Source organism: Sinocyclocheilus grahami, unplaced genomic scaffold (genome assembly GCF_001515645.1).
Source record: "Sinocyclocheilus grahami isolate Dianchi unplaced genomic scaffold, SAMN03320097.WGS_v1.1 scaffold329.1, whole genome shotgun sequence".
Lineage (NCBI taxonomy): Eukaryota > Metazoa > Chordata > Actinopteri > Cypriniformes > Cyprinidae > Sinocyclocheilus > Sinocyclocheilus grahami.
Genome location: NW_015505508.1, coordinates 442,028 through 466,101, shown reverse-complemented (window position 1 = coordinate 466,101; position 24,074 = coordinate 442,028). Strand labels below are relative to the sequence as shown.

The window sequence follows — 24,074 nt, the reverse complement described above, 5'->3', positions numbered from 1 at the left end:
AAAATGAACGTAACCTTTTTTAATTTAATATAACATTAATAAATATATTCAGGCGTTATGCACTTTCAAATATTGTCGAACAGTGTGGTCAGCATTAATATCTGAAAGTTTCTCTCACTGCCTGTGATGTTTTAATATTCAGCGCTTTTCCCTCAGGAGCATCTGTGATGTTCAGAAGTTAAGGTCTGGCAGTCAGCATATTAATCGAGTCGCAACGAAGTACAATTTCTCAGTCCTAAGAGCAATACTTGGGACCTTGCCAGGGACTCGCATTTGTGATGCAAATACTGTCGTCTGTAGTGTGACTGTGAAAGACTTTTTGATGCGAAAGTACCTCGGTGTGAGTTAGAGGTTTTTGCTTTTATTTTGTGTGAGTGGTGTTATAGCAAAATAAGAGCGGATATCACAAGTACAGAGGTGCAGATTTTCCTCACACCTCCGTATCGATATCAAATACCTCCCTGTCAGGACGCCACTGCAATGCCAACAACAGCACGGAGTCTCGTAGTGGAATCTTCGCTTGTAATGTCAAGCTGACGGCCGCTAGGTGGCGCGTTGAGTGAACTGTGAGGCCAACGTACTTGATGTGGTTTAGATCCAGAAATTAATTGTGATTTTGGGTGTGTGTTTTTTTCGTTGTGAAGTAATTTTCAGTATTATTTGTAGAATATGTTTAGCTGTTCTTGTGTTGTTGCTTAATTGTTACTATTGCTTATTTCCTGACTTTACATCTGGTTGTAGTCCGTTAGCACTTTAGTTTGTGTCCATGCATAAACTGGGCTGTCGTCAGGGAGGGTTGACCAAGAATGTTGTCCTGAATATGTGTGGTTCCCAGTAAGATGTTATATGGTGCAGACTATGGCTGTCTTGGTGGGTTTTTTTGGGCCCCTAGGAAAGATTATGAAAATGGGACTCAATTTTGTAAAAATGGTATGAGATTGATGTCGTTTTGCCAAGTCATGCTATAAACTGAAAAAAAAAAAATTTGATGTACAAACAATTTTCACTTCACAATAAATTACAAAGAAACAGCAATTTATTAAATTAAACATGATATTTTGAAGTAGAAAGACTAAAACAGTATTTCTTGTCAAATGTACTTTAGGAATCTTTGTTTTAGTTAGAACTTTGAAAAATATTCTTTTACAGATAGATCAGATAAGAAGTACAGTATGCCTTGTGTCGGAAATTTATAATCTGCAGATTTTTCAGGAACCACCTCATGGGGCGCCCACCCATGAACATTTTGTCCCAGGCCTTTTGAATTTAAGTGACAGCTTTGTGCATAAACAGAAAGAACTTATTACAAAAATATTTTATGAACAGGATATTTTTTGCCAAGCATATAATGAAACTCTGCAAGAAAATAGTCTTTTAATATATTATAAATGTATTCTTTATTAGACTTTTCATCTTGCCTGCTCATAAGCAATCATATCCAGCCCAGATCCTTGCGTAATCTTGTCATAGTCACCCTCAAGAGTCTGCACAGCGAAGGGCAGCCATAATAAGAAGGTCATATGCTACCAGTCCGCACTGTGCTGTGTTTGATGTCCAGATGCTAGGAGCCTTGCTTTGCTCTGTGTTGGAGCATACTGTCCCTGGTGAGTGCCACAATCGCACTTGCACCGCAGGGGGGCTATGACTATATATATATATATATATATAAGGGAAAGAGAAATATGAAATAAAAAAAATGAACGAAACCTTTTTTAATTTAATATAACATTAATAAATATATTCAGGCGCTATGCACTTTCAAATATTGTCGAACAGTGTGGTCAGCATTAATATCTGAAAGTTTCTCTCACTGCCTGTGATGTTTTAATATTCAGCGCTTTTCCCTCAGGAGCATCTGTGATGTTCAGAAGTTAAGGTCTGGCAGTCAGCATATTAATCGAGTCGCAACGAAGTACAATTTCTCAGTCCTAAGAGCAATACTTGGGACCTTGCCAGGGACTCGCATTTGTGATGCAAATACTGTCGTCTGTAGTGTGACTGTGAAAGACTTTTTGATGCGAAAGTACCTCGGTGTGAGTTAGAGGTTTTTGCTTTTATTTTGTGTGAGTGGTGTTATAGCAAAATAAGAGCGGATATCACAAATACAGAGGTGCAGATTTTCCTCACACCTCCGTATCGATATCAAATACCTCCCTGTCAGGACGCCACTGCAATGCCAACAACAGCACGGAGTCTCGTAGTGGAATCTTCGCTTGTAATGTCAAGCTGACGGCCGCTAGGTGGCGCGTTGAGTGAACTGTGAGGCCAACGTACTTGATGTGGTTTAGATCCAGAAATTAATTGTGATTTTGGGTGTGTGTTTTTTTCGTTGTGAAGTAATTTTCAGTATTATTTGTAGAATATGTTTAGCTGTTCTTGTGTTGTTGCTTAATTGTTACTATTGCTTATTTCCTGACTTTACATCTGGTTGTAGTCCGTTAGCACTTTAGTTTGTGTCCATGCATAAACTGGGCTGTCGTCAGGGAGGGTTGACCAAGAATGTTGTCCTGAATATGTGTGGTTCCCAGTAAGATGTTATATGGTGCAGACTATGGCTGTCTTGGTGGGTTTTTTTGGGCCCCTAGGAAAGATTATGAAAATGGGACTCAATTTTGTAAAAATGGTATGAGATTGATGTCGTTTTGCCAAGTCATGCTATAAACTGAAAAAAAAAAAAAATTTGATGTACAAACAATTTTCACTTCACAATAAATTACAAAGAAACAGCAATTTATTAAATTAAACATGATATTTTGAAGTAGAAAGACTAAAACAGTATTTCTTGTCAAATGTACTTTAGGAAACTTTGTTTTAGTTAGAACTTTGAAAAATATTCTTTTACAGATAGATCAGATAAGAAGTACAGTATGCCTTGTGTCGGAAATTTATAATCTGCAGATTTTTCAGGAACCACCTCATGGGGCGCCCACCCATGAACATTTTGTCCCAGGCCTTTTGAATTTAAGTGACAGCTTTGTGCATAAACAGAAAGAACTTATTACAAAAATATTTTATGAACAGGATATTTTTTGCCAAGCATATAATGAAACTCTGCAAGAAAATAGTCTTTCATCTGGTTGTAGTCCGTTAGCACTTTAGTTTGTGTCCATGCATAAACTGGGCTGTCGTCAGGGAGGGTTGACCAAGAATGTTGTCCTGAATATGTGTGGTTCCCAGTAAGATGTTATATGGTGCAGACTATGGCTGTCTTGGTGGGTTTTTTTGGGCCCCTAGGAAAGATTATGAAAATGGGACTCAATTTTGTAAAAATGGTATGAGATTGATGTCGTTTTGCCAAGTCATGCTATAAACTGAAAAAAAAAAAATTTGATGTACAAACAATTTTCACTTCACAATAAATTACAAAGAAACAGCAATTTATTAAATTAAACATGATATTTTGAAGTAGAAAGACTAAAACAGTATTTCTTGTCAAATGTACTTTAGGAATCTTTGTTTTAGTTAGAACTTTGAAAAATATTCTTTTACAGATAGATCAGATAAGAAGTACAGTATGCCTTGTGTCGGAAATTTATAATCTGCAGATTTTTCAGGAACCACCTCATGGGGCGCCCACCCATGAACATTTTGTCCCAGGCCTTTTGAATTTAAGTGACAGCTTTGTGCATAAACAGAAAGAACTTATTACAAAAATATTTTATGAACAGGATATTTTTTGCCAAGCATATAATGAAACTCTGCAAGAAAATAGTCTTTTAATATATTATAAATGTATTCTTTATTAGACTTTTCATCTTGCCTGCTCATAAGCAATCATATCCAGCCCAGATCCTTGCGTAATCTTGTCATAGTCACCCTCAAGAGTCTGCACAGCGAAGGGCAGCCATAATAAGAAGGTCATATGCTACCAGTCCGCACTGTGCTGTGTTTGATGTCCAGATGCTAGGAGCCTTGCTTTGCTCTGTGTTGGAGCATACTGTCCCTGGTGAGTGCCACAATCGCACTTGCACCGCAGGGGGGCTATGACTAAAGAGTGTGCTGAGATGGGTTTTTGGAGCTGAATCTCTGGCTGTGGCTGTAGGCGCTCTCTCACAGGGCGGTCTGCGCTGAAGCCTCAGCTCTTCTCGTCAGATGGCATGGGGGGCTAATGAGACTTCATCATCCGGTCCCAGACCATTTGGGCGATCTGTGCTGAACACAAAGTCCGGGGCCTCAGCCAAGCCTGACAGCGAGCAGATTCGGGCGGGGAAAAAATGTTAGTGGGGGGCTGGAAAGAGAAGAGGAACAAATATAGTACCGTCATAGCATGGCATATAGTTGCCTTGTAATGTACAGTAAATCACTTTTTAGTCATGATCCATTTTTTGATTAGTCTAAAATAATTGGTGAAAAATCTAATGAAACCAAAAATGGGTTTGTGAAGGATCCCAATGCAAAACACACATAGATTTGAATGTTTAACAGTCAAGTGACATTTTTTTATGCATGGTGCCAATACAGATTGTTTCAAAGCAGCTTCACATTAATAAACAGGACAATAACAGTGTTAATGTTGTAAAATTAATCAATTATGAAACAAATTCAATTTCAGCTGTAAATGAGCTCTACAGAAGATGATAGTTAAAAACTCCATTCATGTTCTCCATAGGGAAACAGATTTTGAATCATACATAACCTTTAAAGAGCTCCAAGGTTGTTAATCAATGGTATTTGCTTTTGTGGAATCCATCTATTTGCATTATTTCAACTTAAATAATCATGTTTAACAGTGAAATTCATGGAGAATAACTACATTACACATGGTGCTGTACAGAAAATTCCATCAATCAGAGAGTCGTGTAAAGCAAATTGTTTCAAAAGAGCTCTGCAGGGAACACCTACTCCCACGAAGCACTACGAGCAGCAACTTTAAATGAATAGTTTTATATTTCTCCATTCTTTTTAATTTGATTGCAATTCGCAATAATTAACAATGATTGTAGTTTTTCCCTCACTAACTGTTACTTACACAGTCTTGTACCTCTGTATTTTTCTCAGATTTTCAAATGGGACTCTATGGGAAACAATAAATGGGAAGGATACAAACAGGACAAACGCTGCTAAAAAATTGGACAGGCACTAATGCACTCTATAGTGTCATTATTTAACTTAATTTAATTCAGGGTTGTTTCAATTCAGTTCAATAACTGTGTTGATATTGCAAAGTTCTTCAGTTATAAATCGAGTTAAATTCAGCTATAACAAGCTCTACAGAAGGCAATAGTGTCATTATACAGCTCATGTCAGTTCAATGTTGATTCAATTCAGTTCATTAGCTGTGTCGATGTTGCAAAGGATCTAACTAAGACTTTGACATGATGCCCTCACATTAATTTCTGAAAAATCAGATGGTATTTCTTTCTGTTATGTTGTAACTTCCTAATTTTTATTTTTTTACTTATAGTCTGGGACCTAAGCAATTTGGGCAATTTTGAGAAATGTAAACATGTCCTGAGGTATTGCTTCAGACGCACAACATTAAAAAAACATCCCAGGGCTTGTTTCCTATGTCCTTGTTTGCTGTGTTTTAATGCAAGCTTGATAAATGATCCATATCACCTTCCAGCTCTCTTTATTAGCCTCCGCTACGCTATAAGCATTCCAGACTCAAAGCTCTTTTTATTTCACAGTGGTGTCATGTGGCACTTCAATGAAACTATTCGAGGTCGGAGATAATTGAGACGTGTTTCGAATTATTTTGCCATAACTGTTTTCTTGATCCCCGTCAGCCATTTTTGAAAACTTTTGTTGAATCTACTCAGTCAGACACATAGAGATCTAATCAGTCACTAAGCACTTGTAATTCCCCTATAAAGTGAAGCTTACGATAGAGATTACAGGCTTTAGATGATACTTTTCCCCACTGAGGGGTCCTGGCACTGTGGTCTTCTGAAGCAAAGCACAAGACGTTCTGTTCTCCTCCAGCAGCTCTGGTGCTTTTGAGCTTGGAGGGTATACAAGGAGGGAATGGATTCCCTGAGGGATGCTGTGTGATTTACTCTTCTGTTCACCTTCAGAGTCCTAGCTTCAAATATGCTATTATTTAGCACAGTTACGCATCTGTCACATATAGCTTTAATGTCTCAGATGTGTTTAACACCTTTTATTTAAACCCTATATTACCATCAACACTTTTTTAATAATGTTAACGCTTTAACACTTTCAAATAGAGTCATTGTTTGAAGTCCATCTGAATTGCATGAAATATCATAATAAATCTTATGCACATGTTGCGATAATTGCAAGGCTTAAATAGCCATGGACTCTAAACACAATATGGGAGTTGTTCTGTCTGTAAAGCGGTAGGTCAGATCTCATCTTTTCTTGGACAATGAAGGATTTCCGTGGAGATTTCGACATCCTTTTTAACATCAAAATAAGCTGTTGGGGCGTGAATCCTGCTGCTGTGGGTTTGAACTACTGGAAGGACAGATTTCTCTAGAGAACGTATATGTGCTCTACCCAAATCCCTTTTGAACTATTTTTTCCAGACTTGTAAGTGTTTGACTTTAAAAGAATGTTAGAAACACCTAAAAGGCTCTTTTGGACCGAGAAGCTCCAGGGACCCCTTAGGAGAAATTTGTTCCTGGAATTTTGTCACTTCAACTTGGAGTGCACACTTTTAAATTGTAGTTCTCCTTTGCAATTTGGAGCATGAGGGTTTTTTATACACTATAAAAATCCAGTGTCACTTACATAACACACTTTTACGGTGTGGTGAGGCTTTGTAGTTCTTAGTAGCAGCTCTTAAGCTAGAGGTTGTAGGATCAAACCCCAGATGGGGCCATTCACGAGCCACTGGCATTGTGCTCTTGAGCAAAGTACTTAACCAACCCCAGTGTGAGTTTCAGACAGTACAAAAGTACCGTAAGTCACCTTGGATTGGAAAGTGACTCGTTAATGAAGAATAATTTAACAATGTAGCATACCTGTGAAGCTGTGGGTCATTGACATGATGATTTTTTTTTTCTTTGAAAAATTAAATTCATACATATAATGACCTAATACACAACACCACTTCTATGAATTGTCAAATTGAAACACACACACACACACACACACACACAGGTTTGTTTTTGTGAATTGTGGGGACATTCCATAGGCAAAATGGTCTTTATACTGTACAAACCATATTTTCTATTGCCCTACACCAACCCAACCCCTAAACCTACCCCTCACAAGAAACTTTCTGCATTTTTAGATTTAAAAAAAAAACTCATTCTGAATGATTTATAAGCCTTTTGAAATATAGCGACACTCAAAATGTCCTCATAAATCACCTTCTCGTTGTAATACCTATGTCATACCCAGGGCTGCATTAAGACCTCACTGGGCCCCGGGGCTATGACTTACTGCAGGGCCCCCCATCACAATAATGATATATATAGCTTAAAATAGGATTTTTATCCAATCAAAATTTTTGATGCATTGCAATTTCATGATTCTTGTTACCAATTCCAATATCACAAAAAAAAAAAATACTAGCCTACGTAAAAACAAACTTACTGAAGACAAGTAAACAGTCATGAATTACAATAGAACTAAGAAATTGATCTACAAAATCTTAAAGCATAAAATAAATAGACTACAAATGGACTGACTAGCCTTCACTGTATAAATTCAATACACATTATTTTACAAAAGCGATTCGGTCAAGGACAGTGAGTGATTTTCTTTCTAATGTTTAATTTACATTATTGACACAAATAGCAACAGCAGCTATAGTAGGCTGCTTTGGAGGAATAGTTCACCCAAAAATTAAAGTTATGTTGTTGTTGTTCTAAACCTGTTGGATGCAAACGTATATATTTGGAACAATACTGGTAACCAAACAGTGTCTATGCCCCCATGACTTCCATAGTATGAAAGAAAAAACAACACTATTGGAGTGAACAGGGACCAGACACTTTCTGGTGGTTACGAATATTCTTCAACATATCATCTTTTATGTTGAGGAGAACAAAGAAATTCATACAGGTTCAGAACAACTTGAAACTGAGTAAATGATGACAGTATTTAAATTTTTGGGTGAACTATATCCCTTTAAAATCTCATCATATAATGCCAGGATCTCGTAATAGCCAACTAGTGCACATGTTTTATCTTTAACTATTAATGTTAATTTAAGACACAAATGACTGTGTTGATGAAGCGACAGGCATTTTGACACATAGCCATGTGTATTCGAACATTTAAACACAAGGCGTGAAAAATAACTCTTAGTTTAGTCAGGCGCAGAACGAGCAAGTGCGCTCTGCGCGTATCAGAAACCGTCATAACGCGCGCATTTGCCAAAATGAATTCTGCCACTGCTTCCTGAACAGTGTCCCTGAACAGTTAAATTAGTTTTTAAACCACAACACTTAAAATGCGTTTAAATGAAATGTTAAAAGCTTACATTACGCGCAAAATGAATTTCTCAGCCCATAAGCGAATATAGGCCTATAGAGTTATTTCAAACGCAAAAAGCAACATCTATCAAGTTAATAATCAAACTAACCTAAAATCTGTGGGGATGATGACGCTGTGTTTTTATCTGGTCCATGTGTCCGGTCCATTTGCTGTTCCACAACTCCTTCTCCATCATCAGCTTTAGTAAAATAAACTAGCTGTGGATTTTAGTGACTAACTCATGTTTTCCCCTCCCTCCTCGTTTTTTTTTTTAGAATAGTTTACATTTTTACTTATCGAAGATTGTTCTTTGCATGACTGTTTCTAGATTACACCAGAATGAAGTGAAGAGAGGTGAATGCAGACATTAGGTGCAGCGATCACCTGACCTGATAGATAGGCTACGTGCACAGTTTGTTCAAAAGGAAAATATATAATAAATGCATTTGATTGGTAAACAAAATTCAAATGTGACGTTTTAATCTCTAATGGTAATGCATGGAATTTATGGAAAAACTCCTAAATAATAACTAAACTATAGTTATTACTATAGTTATAAGCCACTAACTATAATTAACTAAATAATAGCGCTAAAAAGTGAGGTACGGGCTTTGGCGATCAGTGCTACCGATGTCCGTCAATCTACTCCACAGCCAATCACGGGCCCCCTCCTTGCTCTGGCCCCGGGACTTAAGCCCCGCTTAGCCCAATGGTTAATGCGGCCCTGGTCATACCCATGTCATTATACAAATTTGTGTCCTCATAAATCATAAAAGCACGCGTGCACACACACACACTCATATGTAGTTCAGACTATAAAATATTTCACCTTAATATATATATAGATTTTTATATATTAAAATATTTTTCTGAAAATGACTAAGATATGATTAAAAATATATGTTATTACAATTTACTTGATGGTTGGACCACGGCATTATTATTAGGCCTAGTCTTTACAACTTTTTTCTTGAAAATGGTTTAAACGTTTTTCAAAACCATATAAAACCAACATGTGTTTTAAACTGGATTTTTTTTGGGGACATTTTTATGTGACATTGACCCATATGCTGTCTTGCATAAGCTGAGTATGATAATGGAGCTACTCTTTCCATTGTTGGGACTTGAGATGAGAGATATTTGCTTTATTTCTCCAAACCTTTGCATTGGAGCTCAATTCCTCTCCCTCTGTCGGTTTCCCCCTCCCTCCTTGGTTCCCTTCAGCCCTAAAGATTAATGTGCTCCAGTTTCAGCAGTGCTGTCAAATACCCATCCAAAGGAAAGAGCCGCATGTCCGTTTTGCTCACCTGTAGCGCTCTGCCTGCACCTGCATCTCAGACTGCAACCTCTGAAATGCCAAAAGTCATGTTGTCTTAATCTGGGGTTCAAATGTGAAGTGGTATTATAAAAATGACAGTAAATCAAGCCTGCATCTGTGCTGACAGATTCTCTTTTTGTATATTTCTTTGACTTGTTTCTCTCTCTCTGATTTTCTTCAACCTCTCCCCCTGATGTCTGTTCTCACCACAGGTTTGAGAGCTTCAGCTACAATCATCGTTCATTCCTCTGGTCTCTCCCATCAATCACCAGTCAGACGGTCTGCTCTATCCTGCTACCCACGCCAGTGCTGAGGGTGGAGCACAGTTTCCCAGGAGCCACCTCTTAGCCTCAAGATCTTTGGTGCCTCTTCAATACGGAGGAGTGTATTTTTTATTTCCTTCTTTTTTTTTTTTTACTTTCATCCTTTCATCCAAATAATGCAGATCGGCTCTGCAGTGTGGACTGGACTGACTGTAATGACTATGTTGCTGTTAGCCCAGTGGGACATGGGCTGCTGGGGGATGACTCTGAACTCTATCCCGCTTCGTCTGGCTTCCCTCAGGCCCCTCAGAACTAGTGTGGGTGCATCTCTTCAAAGACACAAGCGCAACTGGGTGTGGAACCAATTCTTCGTCCTGGAGGAGTACACAGGAGATGAGCCTCTTTATGTTGGCAAGGTAAAGCTAAATTTCTCCGATATTTTAAATGTATCAAGTGCACTGAGGTCATTTATAATGACAAATAGGGCTGAGTGATATTATTCTCTTTCTTTTTTGAATTCATTAAGTGAAAAAATGGAAACACATAAATGTAGGAATTATTAAAAGGCTGAGAAATATACTAAAACATTGAGTTGATTTCAACTCAATATTGTAATACTGTAATATTATTCATCCTTTGTTGATATTTATTTTACCCAGACCTAATGACATGTACATTTTCTGTACTAAAACCTTGTTTGCTGTGCTTGTTGTCATGATGGTGTTACAGCTCATTCGACCACTTTTGGTCAGATACAGTGTGGTCACATTTTCGATCGCCTCACCTTTGAATGTAGTTGAAGTGACACAATCTTAAAATGTTTTGGACTTTCTTTTCATTTGCATTTAGCACTGTCTTGTTTCAAACAAATCACCTGAAATTAATCTTAATAGGTGTAAATGGGGTCTTACATCTCATCCAGTGGCTGCCTGTTAACTGAGCTGACATGTTTATTTAGATAATGTACTTAGGAAGCCCAGAAGCCACTAGACCCGTCCAGTCGCTCAGACTTATTTCTCTGGAGTGTCTGGCAAAATCTTGTGCCTCAGCCGCACATGATTGCCGTTTCTGTTAAACATGTGATGCTGTTTAAACATGACTATGACCAAGTGTATGCTATTGTGCATACACTTGGCATACAGGGACCTTGCTAATAATTTTAATTTTAAAGAAGTCATATCATAAGGAATCCATTTATACTTGATCTTTTGATATACAGTATGTGCTATGAACATAAAGTTTAAACACTTTTGATTGTCACATTTTCTGAACTGATGTTTTGAAATAGCAGTGATGTATCAGCCAATTCGAAAGTGTTCCTTCTCATTAATGCCAAGTGAAATCACAGAAAACCTCACATGCCTCATGTTTCTTCCATGATGAGGTTTAGTAATACTTTGTGAAAATGTGTCAATCAAACTCTTAATGAAGTGCATGTGAAGAACAGATGCTCTGCCTGCATATTTCCTATGAGAATGTTTGAATCAGTAATATAACATTACTCTAAGGTAGGGGTGTGCGATAACACGATTTTTGATCGTGGACTATTAAAACGTCTCAAAGATCTGCTTTTGAAGAAATATCATGGTATCGTGCTACAGCGCACATTCTATCAGTTGCAGTTCTGGCGCCTCCGTCTCAATAATACAACGTGACATACATTCCCATCAAATGTTAACTCAGCGGTAGAGTTACACTCACGGGACACTGCACTTATTCGCAGTCATAAAAGTGCATTATTTGCATGTGCTTTAAAGCCTTGCCGGTTAAACATTTCATTCGAGTGCTCATCTGATGTGCACTTTTTCTGAGCACGCACACCAGAAGCGCACACACAGCGCTAAAAAGCCTGTCAAACAGCGCCTGATTGTTTATGTCGAAAGTGAAAGTAAACAGTTGATAGTAAAACGGATGCGTGCCTGTATTTTAGATGCTTGCAGCTCTTAACTTGACAGCAGACTAATTGTAGTAAACATGCTACCACTTGTCAAAGGGATAGTTCACCCAAAAATGAAAATTCTGTCATTATTTACACACTCTCATGTGGTCCCAAACCTGTAGGCTATTAATAACACAAAAGAAGATATTTTGAAGAATGTGGGTAAACAAACAGTTGCTGGTCTTATCTTTGATAGTAGGAAAAAAACACTAGAAAAGTCACTGCGGACCAGCTGTTTGGTTACCCACATTTTTCAAAATAACTTTTATGCTCAGCAGAATGAAGGAATTCATTCAGATTTAAAAGAACTTGAGAGTGAGTAAATGATGACATAATTTTCATTTTTGGGTGAACTCTTTAATGTTAATAAAACAACAAAACACAAAGAGAAAAATCACTCACTGCTATTGACTGAAGAACTTTAATACAGTTGCTTTAATAAGAATCAATGTATAATTTATACAGTAAAGTGTATTATTTTTTTAAATTTCTTGAATGCTACTGCTAAATACACCTACTTTCCCTGAAAAATAAAGCTTGTTTTATTTGTAAATAATATGTATTTGTAACGTGTATCTTTGTTCGTGTATTTTAATAACAAAGAAAAAATAATGACGAATTTTATCTTCACCCACTTTGGTCTAAATGTCAGCCATTCGTTTTTATTTTATATTTTGTTACCTTGTAAGGCTTTGCTTTTAAAATAGGGAAATTAGTTTGGCTGTACTACTCAGACAACTTGCAAAATAGTAAAACCAACGTGACAAAGAATCGTGATAAAATTGTGAATCATGATTTTCCTGAAAAAAAAAAGTGATATGATATTTTTGCCATATCGTCCACCCTTATTCTCAGGGTATTTTAAAAGCTTTGTCTGATATTCATTTTCAGACACTTTAAATGAAAGCATTGACGAATGGAGGTTGACATATACTGTTCAATCAGTCTGGGCTTTTAAAGTGTTTTAGCCATCAGTTTTCCTCACATTAATGTCAGCGTGTAACATGTGTAGCTTGTGAATATCTGATGCATTGTTTGATCAAAACACTCTGGCATGGGGATGATCATGTGTTTAATAAATGCCTCGTGTAGTGTATGATCAGACCTCTTTGATGCAGTGTGGATTTTATAGTTATACTCTGAGCTACAGTAAATGAGCCACACAAAGAGGAAAAAAGCATTGTCACAAAAGGGAGCATCTTTTCTTTTATGTATTGGCTCCAGTCTACTAGCAATGTGATTGCTTAATACGCACAGGCTTGTAAGTAGTTTGCTCGATATTAAACACAAAAACAGTCAAACACTTTCCCATTTTAAAGATAATGAGCCAGATACTCAAGCATGCCACCTGCTCTACTATCCTTGGCTTTTACAATACATTATCTCTCAGCCTCTACATCACACACACACACACACACACACACACACACACACACACACCTCTACCATCACGCACTCAAACCCTGTCAGCCAGGTTGAACCTTATTAGATTTAGGCTCATCTCCAATTCTCTCTAGCCGGAGGGATCCGGGCAAAAGAGAAGTGACTGAACACAAATGTTTCCCCCGCACTGAATGATGATCAGTGGAGTATTGTACAGTATGGGGTGGCCTATCTCTCTACCTTCCCATAGGAAAGAGAAGCCACAAATGAAATCTCTCTAAGATGTTTCTCCTGGACTGTAAAGAGATCTTTACTTTGGTCTTCTGTTTCTCAGATTAATTTCAGAGAAAAAGGCCCTAATTTTATAACTCTATACTCTTGTTATATGTCAACATCTGACAGATTTGTGACTTCCTTTAATTCCTTTTTATTTTAAGGAATTCTAGGAGAAATGTCTGAGACAATGTTCATTAGGCAGAACTGAGAACTCCATTAAGAGCAAACTCTGAGCAATAACATTTTACTCTTGGTTTCTTTTACATTTCTTTTATCTTTCACGTCTCAAGTGCTGAATGTATTTTGTATGATGGTCATTGGCTGACTGCTTGTTCTCCTTTCTTGGCTTTTATGTAGACATCCATCCTTTGATCACGAGTGAGCATGAAAGATGGTCTTATTCATCAGGATAAGGGTAGCATAATATAGACATAAAAGACAGGGTCCTCACAAACAACTTACCATGAGATATTATATTGTTTTCATATTCTCTTTCTTTTTATGCCTATGCCCCTTTTCATGGTATCAACAGCAAAACACTAAAGATGTGAGTAGTGGTTGACTGAGATGGGTGTTTTCATGACTGATATGTTGATTTGTATTTACATATGTTATGTTAATAAATTTTTTATAAAAAAATTAATTATTTTAAATTAATTAAAATAATTTATTTAAATGTAAATTATTTAACATTTTTAATTATTTTAACATTTTATTAAAATATTAAAATAGCTGAATAAGCTCCTATTTTGCATAATTCAATTTTAAACTGTTTTAATGTAACTTAAAATTGACAAACATAAATAAAATCTATATTCTTACATCTCAAAATGGCCAAATTTCAGGTAATTAGCTCTCTTTGGGCAATGCATACAGTACCGTTCAAAAGTTAGGAGTCAGTATGAAAATGTTTTTTTTTTTTTAATAAATTAATAATTTTATTCAGCAAGGACTTGGTATTAAATTGATCAAAAGTGACAGTAAAGAAATTTCTAACATTACATGCTGATTTTTTTTTCTCAAAAACATTAATACATTTTTATTGAGGCCAAACATTTTAACAGTAGTTTATGAACACTGCCCCACTTCTCTACAATTACCACTGGACATGATTGAATAGCTGTCATATTCTTGAGGTTTTTGCTAGCCAAAGTCAAGTTTTGAGGCAAGTAGAAGAGCGGGAGATGAAGTTTGGGACCCAAAATCTTTTATTTATCTTCAATACACAAGTTTCATGCATATTGCAAAAACATATCATGAGAACGTTACATAAGTTAGATAGGCATAAGCTGTGTGTGGATAATTCTGACCTTTTGATCCTGTCCTAACAGTGAGCAGAGACTAAACCCTGTCAGCAACAGTTTGCTTGATGATATTCTAAACTTCTAACAGCCTATTTTTATGTTTGTGCAGAAAGTTGAAAGATACAGTATGCTCTCATATGCATGAGACAAACACACTTTCCAGGCAGAAATTTGATGTTGAGACTCCAGGCTGATTGGAGAAGGACTTTGATGCTTCCAGAGAGTAAAATAGAAGAACCTTTTGAAGCCATTTTCACATCACCATCTCCATCATACACGTCTTGCCATTTACATCTTTGTTTTTTTGGCTTCAAACACTTTGCAGGAAGCATAAGAAACCTTTAATTTCCATCTCTAATCAACCCTTGAAATAACATTTTCTGTTCTTGGTTTTATGCTTTATCGATTGTCTCTCACTTGCAATTCATGCTGGAAAACAAGATTTTTTGTTACTCTGAACAAAGAGCAGAGAAGCGAACAGAGAGGCTTATTCTCAACCAAACATGCGGTCGAACAAACCAAAGTTGAATCTGCTCACCCGTTATTATCAGCGAAATTATACCAGAATGAATTTAATGAATATGTCTTTGCCATCTTGATATCGTACCATCAGCGACTGGGATTATTGCCCATGGTGACCTCTTTGCAGCCTGATGAATATGGATATGATAGGCCCAGCTTGAATAAAATGCTCAAACGCGAGGGATGTCAAAGAGAGAGCAATGAATAATACATATCTGTGTCTCCGGGGTGAGTTCAGTAATATCAACAATTATTAGAAATGACCCCAGTGTCTCCACTGAAAGTACACATTCATTACAGCACTTCCAGGCGAGTTCACTTCAGAATAAGCATAAACAAGTGTCCGATGTCGTTAATAGTTCCATCGCAAGTTACCTGGACTTGGATCCCGCCACGTAATTAAAAATCTTGCTTCTGGCTTGGAATCACAGGAATGCATCTCTGATTATCCGGCATACTGTATCAAGGCCTCTCAGCTGCTAGCTGTCCTCCCATTCCCGTATTTGAGCTCCATAGGATATGCAGGGCCTGTCGGTTTGAATCCCTCAGCTGGGCATTGAATGCCCAATTCTGCCTATATTCACTGAGTGCGCCAGAGAAAAAATGCTTTGAATTCAGCCTTGGGGGGGGGGAGTGTTCCCAGGCCAACTTCCATCGCAACCCATTTGCATTTCCTTTTTCCTAGCCTGCCAAAAACAACTCGTAGCTCACCTTCTAAATGTGCACTTAATGAGAAGCAGACCAGGAGTGTCGCTGTAACCCCATGGCGAGGATGAGAGATCCACACTTCTATCCCCTTCTGGCCACCGGGAAGCTTTTCGTCAGCCAGGCCGAGCAGATTAAACACGCCCTCCATCGTGCTCGCCCTCCCACCACATCAATGATTTGCACAAACTGAATTAAACAAAATGAAACAGAAGAGAAAGAGCTCTTTTCATGTTGTGGATCAACAAGTGTTCCCCAAATCCTCTTTGGAGTGATTTCTAACATATGCTGGGTAATTAAATGCAGTGCTGGAGAAGATGGACCGCTTTTCATCTGCTTCCAGTCCATACTTGTCCATGCCATGGCCATTTGTCATCAGTGCAGATGAAAGTCATTTGGTTGGCAGTCTCGGCCCGGGCTCTGGTGCCAACCAGGGTTTGCACCTGAACACTCACAAATGGAGATGGTGAAGAAAGTGAATCGTGTCTTTTCAGATAATTAAGACTGAGGGCATTGAGGGTGTCTAGTCACAGAGGTGCTTTTTAATTGAATCCGGCTGAGTCTTTCTCATATGGAGAGTGATATGAGCTGACACCACTGAATCTAATGACAGGGAATATGGAATCCTCCACTATAAGGCTGAGATGTGGCTCGCACTTCCTCGATGAAGAGCAGCTCGGCAACACAATAAAATACCATTTGCATTTATATAGCACTCAGCAGGTGTTGATTCAGGTGAAATATTACAACAGGGGGAAGAATCCCACACCACAAGAGCGTATTGAAAGGCACTGGCAAATAGATCCAGTATGTAAAAAGCTATCAAGTACAAATAACTGCCTTTCCTCACAGATTCAGTCGTTTGCCTTTATTATAGACTGGATTTTAGCCCGGCTTTTGATTACCCAGGGTGGTAAGATGGTTTTAAAAGCAAAGGAAAATGACACTGGAAAACGCTACATCACTTGAGCCTGGAACAGGGAAGACAATGCATGTCTCGGTTCTAATGTTAGCCTCTAGATGTTGCAAACAAAAAGCATTGGCGTACGAACAGCTGCAGAATCCCAAGCTAGGTTTCTTTCACCTTTAAACTGTGAGCCAAGGTTATCTCTAAGGCAACTGTCGCTTTAATGAGACTGTGCAGGTCTATGCTTATGTGCTTACGCAGCGATTAATGACAGCTGACAAACGTGTAACATGCTTCACTTCAGTCCTTTATGCTTAAGGTTTGAGCAAAGAGCTTTTGGTGTGAATATGAATCAGAGTTTTGTTTGTTTGGTTCATGTGAATGCAGCTTTCTTAATCTAAATGTGTCTTAGTAATTTATTGATTATTGATTGATGCAGACATTTTGAGATCATTTGCACCTGATTTTGTAGGGTAAGTGTAGGGACAAAAACAAATTATACTCCCAATGTTGCTATTTTTTCCACACAGAAGTGTAGATGCTAATAAATATCAGTGGTGTATAAAGTACCTGAAACCCATACTCAAGTAAAAGTACAGTACAGCACAAAAGTACATCTTACCAGAAAATGACGTTGGTAGAAGTAAAAGTCCTAAAATATGTGATATTTATTGTACTTAAGTACGAAAATTATTTTTTAAATCTTAAACATACTTAAGTATTGAAAGTAAAAGTACAAGTAAATGCAAAATGGAAAAGAAGCAAATAAATATATATAAAAATGTTCATACACAGCGTGAGTAGCAAGATTGTGTTCAGTTTTAACTCTTTCTTCCATTTTGCATTTTTGGGTAAGAATAAGAAGCACTTCATCCGGTGCTTAGTGTCTTCAATTCCAGCATAAGAAAACATTTCTGGAATCTGCATCTGAAATAGCATTTAGATGTATTCACACAGTGTATGTATCTCAGAGGGGAATGCATTTAACCTGCAGCTACAGATGCATAAATAATGTTTTGTTTTTAACTTAAAACGTTGAATACTGATATTTGAAATTATTTAAAAACATGAAAAAAATAGTAGAAATGTGAAATTAAAACCTCCATTAGATGGCAGCAAGTGACTGTTAATGAGTGAGTCATTGAGATTCAAATGATTCATTGAAACGACTGATTCATTCAGAAACAAAGCATTTGACTGTGTTAATGAGTGAATCACTGAATCATTTATTCACCGATTCGTTCAAAAAGCTGATTCATTCAATAAGTAAACACGGTCCATTGCTCAGAGAAGCAAAACAGTGATCTTTGTTTGGAACTATTTTCATTGGCAAAATTGAGCAAAAACAAGCAATATTATGTCTAAAATGTAAGTCACTTTGCTAACTTTACTGAACTTGTATAAAATTATTATTAAATGTGTCATCATGCTGATGTCTGCAGAAAAATGGTACTCTTTGCGTGATATAGATTAACTATATTAAATTATAAAAATATAAAAAGCATACAAAAGCATTTTTGGCATCTACAATTTAGAATGCCTGGAGTTTTAATAGACTAATAAATCACATGCGTGCAGTCTGTGTGTGATTTAGTGATATAGCCTACTTGATAATATCAGATCGCACATCATTACAACACTTACCATATTATCGCAAACTGACGATATATTGTATATTACACACCCCAGACTCGACATGAGTGGAAAATGAATCATCCACGGTTGTGTGAGCACTTGTTTGCACATGAGCAAAGGTGTTTTTAGGAGTCTAGCTTGCATTACTTCGTTACATTATACCACTGAATAATATTGCATAATTTGTCAAAAATACACATTTGACACTGACACATTTCCCATAGTATCGTACTTTTGAAGTTTATGACAAACACAGTAAAACCATGCATGGCTTCCATGGTAAAATGTAACTATTTAATTTCTAACTAAAATACTATAATTATATTATATTACTTCTGTTATACATTTAATACAATATAGAGGACTGTTTTAATTATATAACAACATCAATTATGAATATACCACATTTTTGCCAAAATACCTTGGTTACCAGTTAGTGTTATTACAGAAAATCCATGACAGATGTTGGTGATTTGTGGATTGAACAGCCTTCTAAACTGTTTATTCATGGCACAATGTTTTCCACAAAAATGCTGCTAAGAATGTCAGCACTGCTTCATCTAGACTTAAACTAGTTTAAATCGCCAAAACATTTCGGGTTTGTTACAGAACTTTGCGCCAAATCCAAATGCATCTTTGTGAACATCACAGCACAGTTTAATAGTGATGTTGCGTAGTCGATCTGCAAGTACTGTAAATGCTTGCGCTGTGCCGTCTGTTGGGTCGAACTGATAAATGTTCCATGCTACATGGTTCAGAAAGTTAGCACTCTTTCTTTCCGCTTTTGAAGAGTGTGCCATTTGATTTCTCTTATGCGCAAAGCACATAATCAAAGAAAGTTAAGCAACTTGCAACATCTAACAAAACTTACAGAAAAATACGTTGCAAAAATGCAACCATTTAGTCGCAGTTTGGAGCCCTGTTAATCTTTAATTTGCACATTCCTGTTCATGCTAATTATGGTGTAAAAAATCTCCCATAGCTGATTGTCTCAACAGCTCACATCCTTTGCATATCTTGCAATGCATTTACAGACAAATGCAAGTGCTGTTTTTGGCGCTTAAATTTTGGGGGGTAAATCCAAGGTGACAAAGATATGAATAAAACAGTGCAATGACATCTTCCCTTCATGAACCATTACCTAGCTACAGTTCTGCCTAGCACTCATGGTGGTACTTACATTGAAGACAGTTTTGAATATGATCTTTTTTTCTTTCATAGACTATATGAAAATAAAGTCAGACTGGCATCAGATATTACATAAATAAACTAAAAATGTAGCTTTCCCTAACAAAATGTTATGATACAAAATAGATAATGACATTTGAATGCGTCTAATCAGATAGGCTTATAAATTCCTTAGCTTTAGAATGGTCAAGCATGAAAGCTAATTGCAATAATGCTAACCAGCAGCCATGTGAAAAACTCGTAGATGATTCTTAAACAAACCAGATGCTGAGTCACTGTGCTAACCTTGTTGTGGTGGGAGTTCCCCCTGTTCGCCAGCCTGCAACACAGCGCAGTCATCCTCAAAGAGCAATGCTAATCATGCTATCACTGCAAAAATAGATTACCCTCTCCTCCAGGAAATGACAGAAAGTATGAAGGTTGTTTGATCCAGTACTTGAAGCTAATACGACCAGAAACATGAACATGAAGTAGGCCTACTGTTTCCATTCAGAGTTGTTTTATGATAATTTACCACAGGTCTTGCATAATGTCTAACTGTGGTGTTTTTAAAATGACTGTAGAAGGTAGATAAATTATGGTCTGTATGTAGTAAAAAGCTATGGTCTGATACTGTGATATGTCTTATGATAAATAGTAGGCGTTGCTGTTTATTTAATATGAGTCTACAGCATTTCTTGGCAAATGACCATGGTAAAACATGGTAAATGTGCATTAGTCTCCATACAGTTCATACTGCTTCTGTATAATACCACTGAAAGGTTTGGGGTTGATCAGATTTTTTTATTATTATTTTGAAAGAGTCTCTCATGCTCAACAAGTCTGCATTTATTATTGAGATATTATTACAATTTAAAAAAGTTTCTATTTTATTGTATTACAATATATATATATGTGTATGTATATATATATATATATATATATATATATATATTCAATTGATGGCAAAGCTAAATTTTCAGCTGCCGGTACTCCAGTCTTAGTGTCACAAGATATTTCAGAAATTATCCTCATATGCTGATTTGGTGCTCAAGAAACATTTATTATCAATGTGAAATTAAATGTTGCTGCTTAATATTTTTTATTATTTGTATGTATTTGTATTTGTATATATAAAACTAGTAATTTATGTATATCTATATGATGTGGCTTATTTTACAGTGTTTAATTCGCAGACAAGAGGCATGTTCAATGCTTTGATTGAGTAGATGTAGCTAATTAAGGGAGGCACCATCTGTAATATATCTTGCTGTGCGATTTTAGTTTCAGCTTCTGAATCGCTATGGAGAAATTACACAAAATCAGAGAAAACGCCTCACCAGTGCCGATCACTCCAGTAATGGCATTCATATCAATTGTGTTATTTATTACGAAGTTCGTTTCAGTTTGAAAGTCTCTCATTAGGTGGGATTGTGAGGAAAGTAATTGATGTGTGCTGGCAGGCTTGGCAGTTCCACGTTTGCCACATCCATAATATTTCCGTATTTGGAGGGAGTGAGAGCGGGTAAGAGACAGAGCGTCATATTAAGGGCACCCCTGCAGGATCCAAGAAGGAGACAGATGAACATAAATTAGCTGTGTGTAAAACAGGCAGCGTTTGTAATCTCACGATGTAATTGGGCTCGCTGTTTTGCCAGAGACAGATGACAGGGACATAATGACAGTCTTCATTTATCTTCTTTATTGTGGTGGAGTGTGTTGGCAGCGTGAGACTGGTGCCAGTCCAGATGAAGGAAACGCTATGTTATGCTATCATCTCCGTCAACAACAACCCACATTGCTGATTTGCACACTCAGACATAGCATGATTCAGCCAGTTTGTTAGGGGCAGTAAGATTTCCGGCAGGTTTAACTAAAGGCTGAGAGAGAAAAGGTGAGTGCTCATCCCAAGACTTCAAGGTCCTGGCTTCCTCCAGTAGTTTCCTCCTCAGGCCTTCCTCCTCCTTCCTCTCATTCCTGTTTTAGCTTGTTGATCTTGTTCTCAGCAACTCATTACCGTGCAACTTTAGTCCTTCCTTCTCTCCACTTCTTATTTGTATTTTATCTCTTTCTCTGAGCTGAAAAGAGCAAAAGGATGAGAGATAGAGGACTAAGTCAAGAGACGACCCCAGGGTTGCATTCCTGCATAGGAGAGTGATTCACATTTTCCTCGTATTCACACGCACACAAACATATACAATAAGCTACGCTCAAAGAGCTGTCTGAAAACGTTGATAATATTGATTTGAAATACTTGACACAGACATTCCAATGTCGTTTTCTAATGTTGTTTTCTTTCCTGTGTTGTAGTGTTTCCTATTGAAACAGAAAGTTTGGGTGGGCCTTACTGAAGGGATTTAGTTTTTTTTTCTTCTTTTTTCTTCTAAAACCAATAGCCAGTTACGTCAGACATGAATCATGATTTGCTACTTGGTAGTTGGTTGCATTTCGCATTAGGGTGAGGGATAGTCTCATCATAGAGAGATTTGAGTCTATGTAGTTCAGAATGAGTCATCAATTATTATTATATTATTTATTTATATTTTTAGCATATACACTGCTTTTCAAAGGTTCAGGGTCAGTAAGATGACTTGTTATGCTTTTTTTATTTTCTTATGCTCACCAAAGCTGTATTTATTTGATTAACAATACAGTAAAAGCAGTAATGTTATGAAATATTATTTCTGTTTAAAATAACTATAAATATAATTGCTGTTTTTTAAAATGTAATTTATTCCTGTGATGGCAAAGCTGAATTTTCAGCAGTCATTACTCCAGTGCTCAAGAAACATTGCTTCTTATTATTAATGTTGTGCTGCTTAATATTGTGATGGAAACTTTTTTCAGGATTCATTGATGAATAGAAAGTTCAAAAGAATGGCACTTTTTTTAAATGGAATCTTTTGTAACATTATAAATGTTGTTAATATGACAACTTTTTGAACTTCTGAGAATGGTAATTCGATGGTAATACAATTGACAGCTTTATTCAGATGAAAATATATATACATTTATCGTAATCATTTTAGATGAGTTTGCAAGCCGGAGCGGTGTAGCTGAGCACACAGAATCTAATGATCTGCAGTCATCATCATGGTGAATTATGGTCAGAATAAACATAAAAAAAAACAAAAAAAAACGCAGAGCCGAGCCACACAACAGTCATCAGACACAGTGTTGGCCTTGGTGAATTGCCAGCACTGACATCCAAACACACATTTACTTTGATTAATTAGCCTCAAATGTCATTAGCACACTCGGTTCCTGCACTGTAACCATTGTAATTTTTGATTAACTGACATCATATGTGGAGCAGCGCTGTTTTATTGGCAAATAAACGGCAACCTAAACCAGATGTGACTAGATGGGAGCTTTTTTTCCTTTTTACAGTACTGTGGTGTGACAAATGAATAAAAAATACAGTTCCATATAGAGAATGTGGTCATAAACTGCATGCGTAATGTAAAATCATTAGAATAATGCTGTTTGAAATGGTTTTAGATTAATTATAGCATATCACACCACAGGACACTGCTTGCCACCTTCCCAAATTCAGTTGTGGGTTCACTTTGTCCCATGAAAGCAATGCAACTATGATGCACCAGCCAATCATTGTGACTCTGTGAAAAACAGCATCATAAAGACGTATGATATGACAGGACTGCTTAAATGAAGCAAACACGTTGTCTTTTCATACCGGCTAGATTCTGTACATGAAAGTATTGTTCCACAGTGAAAGACAGTCTCTTGAGAAATGTGTATTTGAAGACAAAAAAATGAAGGAAAGAAAAACAAAGGGAGGGAAAGCTAAGGACTTGGCTTATAATCCCCCAAAGAGGGAAATAAAGTATTTCAATAAATAAACAAGTAAATAAAATCATTCACTGCTGGTGATTGAAATACCAAGTCAGCTGCCATAAAATGGTAACGGCATGAGAAAAGGGCCCATGATGAGGATTTCTGGACTGTCAATTAAATTGGCCAGTTTTTATGGTTTGGCATTTTTGGCACTATTTAAACACAATGGTTAATATAAAATAACATACCATGTATAATTGTCAGGCTTCTCACAAAACAACTGAACACTCGTAAAAGTGACTAAACATTCAGGACAGAGTGACTGAGATTTCGGAGATTTCCCCACTGCCGTTCATGTTTTTTTTTTTTTTTTAACTCGCAGGTAACTCACAGCAACAGCACCTCAAGCCATATTCAGTATAACAAGGAAAAATGTTTTATTTTTTAAAAATCCATCCATGTGTTC

General features: G+C 36.9%; 1 protein-coding gene across 1 annotated transcript in view; it reads left to right on the top strand.

The window, feature by feature from the left end:
• Positions 1 to 24,074, top strand: part of LOC107602530 (cadherin-7-like) — a 63,353-nt gene that overhangs the window by 575 nt on the left and 38,704 nt on the right. Inside the window, exon 2 of the mRNA XM_016295047.1 lies at positions 9,922 to 10,388. Within this exon, the coding sequence (XP_016150533.1) occupies positions 10,149 to 10,388 (240 nt within the window). The 5' untranslated portion in view covers positions 9,922 to 10,148. The remainder of the gene's footprint in view (positions 1 to 9,921; positions 10,389 to 24,074) is intronic.